Source organism: Dendropsophus ebraccatus, chromosome 11, assembly GCF_027789765.1.
Source record: "Dendropsophus ebraccatus isolate aDenEbr1 chromosome 11, aDenEbr1.pat, whole genome shotgun sequence".
NCBI lineage: Eukaryota > Metazoa > Chordata > Amphibia > Anura > Hylidae > Dendropsophus > Dendropsophus ebraccatus.
In genome coordinates, this window is record NC_091464.1 from 50,469,936 (window position 1) to 50,479,627 (window position 9,692).

At 43.8% G+C, this 9,692-nt stretch overlaps 1 protein-coding gene across 1 annotated transcript; it reads left to right on the forward strand.

The window, feature by feature from the left end:
* The first annotated feature begins 676 nt into the window (after positions 1-676).
* Positions 677-9,054, forward strand: DHRS13 (dehydrogenase/reductase 13). Its single transcript, XM_069945058.1, has 5 exons — positions 677-910; positions 4,572-4,690; positions 5,477-5,600; positions 5,775-6,086; positions 7,586-9,054. Exons 1-5 carry the CDS (start codon positions 781-783, stop codon positions 7,846-7,848), a joined length of 948 nt encoding a protein of 315 aa, XP_069801159.1. The 5' UTR covers positions 677-780; the 3' UTR covers positions 7,849-9,054.
* The last annotated feature ends 638 nt before the right edge of the window (positions 9,055-9,692 follow it).

Sequence of the window (9,692 nt, forward strand, 5' to 3'; positions counted from 1 at the left end):
CTTTCCTCTTCAATTCCTCCCAGATTCCTCAGTGTGAACATACCCAAATTGTGGACAGTATAGGCGAAATTTATCAAACATGGTGTAAAGTGAAACTGGCTCAGTTGCCCCTAGCAACCAATCAGATTCCACCTTTCATTTTCCAAAGAGTCTGTAAGGAATGAAAGGTGGAATCTGATTGGTTGCTAGGGGCAACTGAGCCAGTTTCACTTTACACCATGTTTGATAAATCTCCCCCAATATGCATGAAAGGGATAATTTCCACCTCCTGGAGCTTCTAGGACCCCCCAATAAAATGGAATGGAAATGACACCATGCCAGTCACCATTGTATCCCACTGACTATATCGGGGTCCATATGGTTTCAGGGATGGCATTTAAAAAAAATGGTGCTGCATGCATTTCTATTATGTTCTGGATTCTTCTCCTGTGCAGATGTGAACACAGCCCTACCTCCCCTTGACTGAAGATGATATATAGTGTGATACATATATAATCCTGCTGCAATAGTGAATAGACTAAAGTTCCTGTCAGCTTTACAGTAAGATCCATAAGTCTGCCCTGAAATGGTACTCGGGAGATTTCTATTACTGACAGTGACAGCTAACAAGCCGCAGCTACCAAAACGCGAACGGCTTATGTGTGTCCCAACCAGGCCGCCGTAGCCGAGCGTTATGTGGGTCGTGTTGTGGGATTGTTCTTACATAATGACAGCGGGGGAGGGCTCCGAGCTGTAAGTGGATCAGCGTGGATTGTGAGCGCAGCGCATAGAGCCGGAGCCATGGCTGTGGAGCTGCTGCCGTGTGTGGGGATCGCACTGGGGCTCTATGTGCTCACCTACTACAACTTCATCCGGGGCAGGCAGTGCAGGAGTGACAGCAGCCTGAAGGGGAAGACGGTCATAGTGACAGGTGAGGTTACACAACCTGGAGCAAAACTACAAATCCCAGCATGCCCAGACAGATGAGGGCATGCTGGGCGTTGTGGTTCTGAGCTTAAACCACATTGTACATGAATAATAATATACATATTGTATGTCCTGATGACTGTGTATACAGTGCCCCCATGGACAGCACCATAGGCACCCCCCCCCTCCTAGAGAGGTGACATGGTGAGGGGGGCATGTCACCTCTCTGACCTGCCTGTCATTAACTGTATTTTACATCAAGCTATAGACTTCCTCTAGCTCTCTGATCCTCTGTTATTCCTACAGGAAATGTATGACTAATTAGCCAAGTGGGTGTTGGGGATATGTCTATCAACTGTCTGAGACTATCCAATCACAGCTGGCGGTGTAAGGACACGCCCACAGCTGGTAACACCCTCTTGGCTATTTAGTCATACATTTCTAGTAAGAAAAAGTGAGGAACAGCACATCACTGAGCTATGAGAACTGATAGGCTCCTGAATTGTTCCTTCATGTGGAATACAAGGATTTATTACTACTGCTATGTCAGGAGAGGCGGCACACAAAGATATATATATATATATATATATATATATATATATATATATGTGTGTATGTATGTATGTATGTATGTGTATATATATATATATATATATATTGTTTCTGTTTTCAGAGCTGCGGCAAATATGCAATAAAGTCACATATAAGAGATTTTTTTTTATCTCCGGTTTATGTTCTGGTTCTTCTAGTTTTAGCAGATAATAATCACAGCATGATGAATAGTTATACAACTTTCTTATATACCCAGAAGAAACTTCATTGTTGAATTCCAGAAAAGTCTTGTGACGGACATGGTTGTCAGGCAGCGATTGCAAGTGGTTGTTATACAAGAACTATGAGCTTACACACAGGGCTGGATTTGCCATTGTGGTCCTGTGCCCGGGGCAGCAGTGTTGGGGGGGGGGGGCAGCACCTTATAGATAAAAGCTCCAGATGTAGCTGCTGCTGCTGCCGCCATGCTGTGTCCTGGAGAAAAAGACAAAAAAAAACATTTCCGCCTTTGGTTGAGTCCAGATGGATCAGAACTGCAGATTTACAGCTGTAGCATTTCCCCAATTTTGTGGATATTAGGGTATGTTCACATCTCGTTTTTCTCCACACGTCGGGCTACAAGTCAGGAATCATAGAAAAAAGGATGCGGACGTGCAGCCCGACGGCCACATTGACTTTAATGAGCAGGACGGAGTCATTATGTGACTGTGTTCTGCTCATTTGCGGGACGTACACGGCTTTTGTGCAGGATCTGGTCGACCACGCTTTTGAGTCCTGCACAAAAGCCGTGTACGTCCCGCAAATGAGCAGAACACAGTCACATAATGACTCCGTCCTGCTCATTAAAGTCAATGTGGCCGTCGGGCTGCACGTCCGCATCCTTTTTTCACTGATTCCTGACGTGTAGCCCGACGTGTGGAGAAAAACGAGATGTGAACATACCCTTAGATTAATTTCACCACTTTCTGTGTAGAGTGACAAGTTCCCTGATAGTTCTGCCAAAAAAAAAAAAAACTTCACATGCGTATAGGTGACAGATCTGCATTAAAAAAAAACCTGAATTGTCACACAAATAAAATCCCAAATCTGAAATAAATAATTATAATAATTAACTAAAACTGTTGGTGTGAATACAGCATTTGTAAAGCAGCTAATGGCGCTCAATAAGTGGTCTGACAATTGGGATGTTTGGCTACAGAGAAGATTATAATATGGTAAAATACCTTCATGGAATAAGCTATTTAGTCTGAAAACCCCTGTAGAATGTGAGAAACCTATCTCCAAGTTTTTATTTATTTTTTTCTAACTTTACATTAATGTAACTTTCACTTTAATACCTTATTATCCTGTTTAAGTGTTCTTTCAACTGTTATAAGTGTCTTTATTGTTCACCTTCATTTGTAAAATTTAAAAACCTTAATAAAAATAATGTTAAAAAAAGAAGAAAATCTGAGACCTAAGTTCACACTGCATTTTTGCAATCTGTTTTTTTTTCATCCGTTTTTTTTTGCAAAAAAGCATACACACAAATGCATTCGTTTTTGTTTTTTTTTAATCAGTTTTGATCCGTTTTTCCATTGACTTCCATTGTTAACAAAAACAGATCCGTTTTATTTTGACAGACATAAAACGTAATTGACACTACTTTTGTGTGTAAAAAAAACGGATCCGTTTTGATCCTTTTTTTTTTTTTTTTTTTTACAATGGAAGTCAATGGAAAAACGGATCAAAACGGATGCACACAAATGCATCAGTTTTTTTCATCCATTTTTCATCCGTTTTTTGCAAAAAACAGATGGAAAAAACGGATTGCAAAAACGCAGTGTGAACCTAGCCTTATGGGGTGTAAGAAATCCAAGTACCTATAGTAGCCCATGCTGTAAAAACCTGTCTGCTTACACACACTACGCAAACAGTCTGATATTTGTCTCTGTAGCTTACGTCTATTCACACAGCACATTATATTCACGTGTTTATTGGGGCAGAATTCATGTGTATTTTGCCAGTAAGCAATTCCCCATTTATTTTAATGGGAAATACTCATTGTACTTAACATGTAGTGTATTTGTAAGCTGCTGGTGTGATATAAATCATGTGTATTCTAAGAAAAAAAAAATTCCATTATTATATTTCAGCCTTCTTTTTTGCCATGTGAACATACCGTTAGGTGTTTTGGAACTGAGGGGTGCTCTATAAAATTCCTCTGGTACCTTGTAGCTGCCAGGTACAATGTAGGAAAGCTGTGATAGGGTAAACTATAGTTCTCTAATCCCCACTCCTGGCACTTGGTAAGTAGGCATGGGGGTGGAGCCACAGGGGCATGTAGTCACACTGACTCCGCCCTCCTCCCAGTCACTTAGTGCAAATCCCAACGCTGAGGATGCCAATCAAACATGAGTGGCTAGGTGGAGGACTACATGGTGCTTCGGCTCCACCCCCATGCCTACTTACTGAGTGTCCGGAGTAGGATCTTGAAAATGCCATCCTGCCGAAAAACTTGTGCCTGGCAGCTACAAGGTGCTTGGGGTGGTTTATAGAGCACCAGTGACATGACCAGCTCCCTTTAAAGATCCTTCCAACATGACTGGGGAATATAAGCCAAGCCAGAATCTCTCCCAAGAGGAGGTGTGACCCATCTGTAGGCAGATGTTTTAGGGTGCTGTCTGAATAACAAGGAATTTGCAGGGGTGCTACCTCCAATAGTGGTCATCACCGAGAAAGTTCCCCTCCTTCTGTGTGATATTCTTCCCCAGTGGAGCTTGCTTGGCTTCCACACAAGACTTAAAACAACTTTTGGTACTCACCTCAAGAAGATGACCCCATTAGTCCTAAAGGAAAGGCCTTTTTGCCACTCAGCCAGCACCCTGCTCTGTACAGACTAGGGGCAATAACCTCAAACCAGCCAAATCCACATGCATATTCTTTCCTTCTGGAAGAGACTCGGTTTGGGCTAATAATCCACAGTCGTGTTCCCAGGCTTCTAAAGGCCCAAGTATTGACTTGCAGGGAAACTACCTCCAATAAGTCCTTTTAAGAACACGTGAATGAGTAGGGGAGATAGCTCTTATGTAATGTTTTACTGTCTCAATATTACATATGCATATATTATACAGGGGGAAATGTTGGAATTGGGAAAATGACAGCGCTGGACATGGCCAAGAGGGGAGCTCGGGTTATTTTGGCTTGTCGCATGAAGGAAACTGGAGAAGCTGCTGCCTATGACATACGCAGAGTAAGTTGAAAACTGGAGTGAATGGGAGCCAAGCTGCAGTAACCCAGCATGGCCACTACATAATGTATGGAGCTGTGTGCTTTTAGCTCTGTTCTCTGTTTATGCAGGAGCCAGGGCTCTGACAAACAACTGATTGGGGGAGGGGGGGTTCTGACCTCTGCGTATCAGATATTGATGAGAATAGATTATCGATGAAAAATTTGGGGAAATCAACAAATGGAAGCTACTGACATTTCTCAAATACAGAAATTCAGGGAAATATAGAACATATATATATATATACAGAAAAGGTCAGTAAAGTCAGCTCAGCCCATAACTATATGAAGCTCCAAAACACTACAAGCCATTACGTACAACATCCAAAGAAAAGCAAAAATAAGGCTGCGTTAACACTAAGTTCCCGCGGATTCCGTCGCTCGTACCCGCTCACATCGATGCGCATATCCGCCCGTCCGATAGACACCATTCTATGGCTGGGCGGATTCCGCTATCCGTCGAAAGAATTGACATGTCAATTATTCGCCCGCCCATCGAATTGAGTCTATGGGACGGGCAGAGATGCGCACACCGCCGTGAGTGGGTACGTAGTGTGAACCCACGGATCACGTAGTGTGAACCCACTCCAAAAGATTTCTTTAAATACTTCTGGGAAATCTAAATTGTTAACTGATTGAGTTTAGGATTATAGTGAGGAAACAGTTTATACATTGCAGTGAATGCATCTACCATGGGCTCCCTGTGTAGTGGAGCCTCGTACCTTATACATGTCCTTCATATCTTCTTCAGCTGTCTGGCAACAATCAGGTGCTGTTCATGAAGCTCGATCTGGCCTCCATCGCATCCATCAGGTCATTCTGCCAAACCTTTCTGAGCAGTGAACCTCGTCTGGACATCCTTATAAATAATGCAGGTGAGGCATCAGAATCTATAGAATGGATCTTGTATGGTAACCTTGTGCTGTGAGTGTATTCCAGGATAGTATATAAGGACCAATATGTCATCTATGTATGCAACCATTAATAATTTCTCAACTTCTCAATATGTGTTTGTTTTGTTTTTTTCATAACTATTTTGTTAATTTCAGGCATTGAAGCTAAAGGCAAGACGGATGACGGCTTCAATTTGGTCTTTGGCGTCAATCACTTAGGTCACTTTCTGTTGACGCATTTACTTTTGGACCGCCTCAAGCAGTGCAGCCCCAGCCGTATTGTGGTCCTTGCCTCCAGGGCTTATAGAAGGGGGAGAATTGACTTGAAGAATCTAAATCCACCTGGGGAATCATGGAAGGAAATTCTCCAGGCGTATTGTGACAGTAAACTCGCCAATGTTCTGTACGTTCGTGAGCTGGCTAACAAATTACAAGGCACTGATGTGACTTGTTATGCCGTTCACCCAGGTAGGTGCCACCTGTCTGTGCTTTGTTCATTAGTTACATAGGGTTGACAGTCCATGCACAGCTGCAGTCTTAAAGGAGAACTCCTGTGATTTTTTTTTTTCTTAAATCAACAGTTACCAAAAAGTTGTACAGATTTGTAAATTGCTTCTATTCATAAATCTTCAGTCTTCCAGTACTTATCAGCTGCTGTATGTGCTGCAGGAAGTGATGTTTTCTTTCCAGTCTGACGCAGTGCTCTCTGCTGCCACCTCTGTCCGTGTCAGGAATTGCACAGAGCAGGAGAGGTTTTTGTGGGGATAGAGAGCACTGTGTCAGACTGAAAAGAATACACCACTTCCTGCAGGGCATACAGCAGCTAATTTTTAAATAGAAGTACTGTATTTTTCGCTTTATAAGACACACCTGATGATCAGACGCAACTAGGTTTTAGAGGAATAAAAATAGGAAAAACTGTTTGGTGTCACACCACACAGTGAAGGAAGTTTGTATCTGTTCTTTGTGTAGTGGTGGTAATATTGAACTGCAGTTCAGCTCCCTTTCAAGTGAATAGGAGCTAAACTGCAGTTACAGCTGATACAATGTATCAGGTTGCTCAGGTTTTTCTTGGAGCAGTGGTGCCAGGGAGTTAACTCTCAATGAGCTATAGAAGGCTACAGCTCATTAGGGATAACTCCCCGGCACCACTGCTCCCAGAGCACCCTGATACAGGGGGTCACTTGTGCTGGGTTAGTGCTGCACCTCAGGTCAGTAAGAGGAAAGAGAAGCCGCGCACAGATATGGGACATGACAAGTGTCAGCTGAAGCAGTGGAGGCAGGACATTTACTCAGCCTCTCCTGTTGCTTTAGCTGATACTTCTCTTCTTCAGCTTCACCTTGTTAAAGGCTCCCCCAAGCTCAGGCCGACATCGATGTCCCTTGTGGCAGAAGGAAAGCTGCAGGAGAGGTGGCTTTTTGAATTTGGCGCCACGATCAGCTGGCGATGGCCTGGGGAAGGCGGCATACAATCAAAGCTGATAGGCGCCTCCCAGGGCCCAGGCAGACAGGTGCCTGTCTTGGCCAAGGCTGGAGGATGAGGACACGGTGGGGAGGAGCACCAGCAGCAGGTGAATGTCTTCACTGCGTCTACCGGATCAGCGGGTGTCTGAGAATGGGGCTGGAGGATGTTTGCCACTTGGAGAGTGGCCCCAGAGCTCAGGTAGGACGGCAGCTGTGTCCTCTGTGGGCGGAGAGGAAGAAGCTGCATCTATTTAAACTTGGTGCCCTCACATTCGTTTTATAAAAATCACAGCCATAACCATAGGCTGTATCCCAGTTTTCCAGGCGGTCCTCCCGCTGTATCCACCCGCTGCACGGAGCGGGCAGATAGCGGGAATCTGATGCCGAGCATTCGGGTTCATACGAACCCGAACCTCGGCAGATTTGGACCATCCCTAATTATTACTATGTAGATAATGAAGTCTTTTTTATGCCTTGTACAATAATATTTTCCCTTCTTTCAGGTGTGGTGCTCACTAATTTAGGACGCAGCCTCCCGTACTGGCTTCAGGTACTACTATTCCCCCTGGCCTGGATGCTGCTCAAGACACCAATGGATGGAGCTCAGACTTCTATTTACTGCGCTGTCCAAGAGGGGATTGAGATGTACAGCGGTCGCTACTTTGCCGATTGCCAGGTTCAGCAGGTCTTGCCCCATGCTCGGGATGATGCCATAGCCAAGAAGCTGTGGGAAGTCAGTGAAGATCTCCTTGGACTAAACAAATAAAAGCTCCACCACCTGCTTTTATCTCAGGGTCACAACAACTCTCTTCTTAATCTACAGACCAAATCCAGAACTTTACATGCATGCTTCTCCTACTGACCAACAATCTATGCAAAACAGGAAGAAAAAACAGGAAATTGTGCTAACATATTGACTGATAGTAATTTATTTTCCAGTATCATAATTTAATTTTAAAGGGGCTGTCTAGTCTAGCCTTATCAAATGAATGGTCAGGTCCCCACTGATCAGTTGTTGGGTAGAGTACAGCTTCTTCAGTGTGTACACCTGCCCATCCTTGCATCACTGTACAGTTAGTAGTGGTGATGCAAGGAAGTACAATGTTGTCTTATTTAGGTGTACTGGGTGACACTGCAGTACCCTGCACTGCTGCTACAAATATATGGCAATGCAAGGACAAGTGGCAGTACACATTGCAAGTCTGCGGTGTGGCCGCTTCACACAGGCCATTCATTTTATAAGGCTGGACAACCCCTTTTAGAAGCATGTCTGATACCAATAGCATGCTAGTATTTTAGTATTTTTATAAAAGGAAATGAAATACAATAGCATTCCACAGTAAAATAGACAATTGTGTATCCAATACCTGCATATTCCACATTGTTATTCATTTCTGACTAATCAGAGAAAATATTATTTATACATATTTCTTTATATTTTTTTTGTTGTTGTTGCTTTATGAAAAGAACAAAGAAAAGAAACATGAATAATCACCATTGTTCTGGTGATATATGCTGCAATATAGGATGGCATATCAATGTTAGAGCCAACAGCTCAGTACATTCTTAAAGTGTACCTGTCGGTATAACTTTCTAAATTTCTCAATCCCATGACTGCCTTCTCTCTGTGAGCGCTCAGATGACCTGGGATACACAAGACTTCCTGTTTTCTGACTGTTTCCTGTTTTTTGAGAAACAGGACGTGCTGTGTTTTCCATAATAACTGAAAAAAAATAATGACTGTAAATGGCAAACTTGCTTTATATCACATCTACTGCTGATTTAGATTTTTAAAGTTATAACAACAGCGACACTTTAATCGGTATGAGTGCACAGTATGTAGCACTGCTTGAGATAGCACCTAGTAGCCGGGAAATGGTAGAACAGAGAATTGTGTTAGACGTATTCCGGTAGTAGAAAATTATATTCTTGCCAAGCTATGTAACTTACGAATATAGCGTTATCACTAATAGTACTGCCTCCAGCTTGCTAATGCTTCATCCAACCACGAACGCAAGTTGAAAATATTAGAACTACACAATGTGTTATTGTCCCCAGCTCCCCGACCCTATCCTCTCTTCTGTGATGTGACCATCACTGACCGGCCCTTATAGGGAGGATGAGGAGTGTTTACAGCATTGTGGACTGTCTGAAGCACAAACCTATCTGGAAAGACTTAGGGTCCTATTCCACGGGCCGAGGAGGGCCCGATCAACGATGTAAATGAGCGGCGATCTGCTAGATCGCTGCTCGTTTATTGGGCCTATTCCACGGCCTGATGATCGTTGAGCGAGGGCTGCAAGGAGATCGTTACCGATGTCCTTGCAGCAGCAGTAATACATTACCTGTCCAGGCTTCTTCTCCGCGCTGTCTTCATCCCCAGGTCCCACGCGCTCTATCTTTAGAATGGCCAGTCAGCTGACAGGCCACACTCAGCCAATCACAGGCCGTGGCGGTCCCGGCATGTGATTGGCTGAGCGCTCTGTCAGCTGACCGGCCATTCTGAAGATAGAGAGTGCAGGACCCGGGGATGAAGACAGCGCGGAGAAGAAGCCTGACAGGTAATGTATGATGCTGCTTCTCAAATCGTCGCTCGCTCGCCGCCCACCT

Coding starts and splice junctions, on each gene's coding strand:
- DHRS13 (XM_069945058.1), top strand. CDS start 781: ATGGCTGTGGAGCTGCTGCCGTGTGTGGGGATCGCACTGGGGCTCTAT. Junction 5,601..5,774: donor CATCCTTATAAATAATGCAG/GTGAGGCATCAG, acceptor TGTTAATTTCAG/GCATTGAAGCTAAAGGCAAG. Junction 6,087..7,585: donor TTGTTATGCCGTTCACCCAG/GTAGGTGCCACC, acceptor CCCTTCTTTCAG/GTGTGGTGCTCACTAATTTA.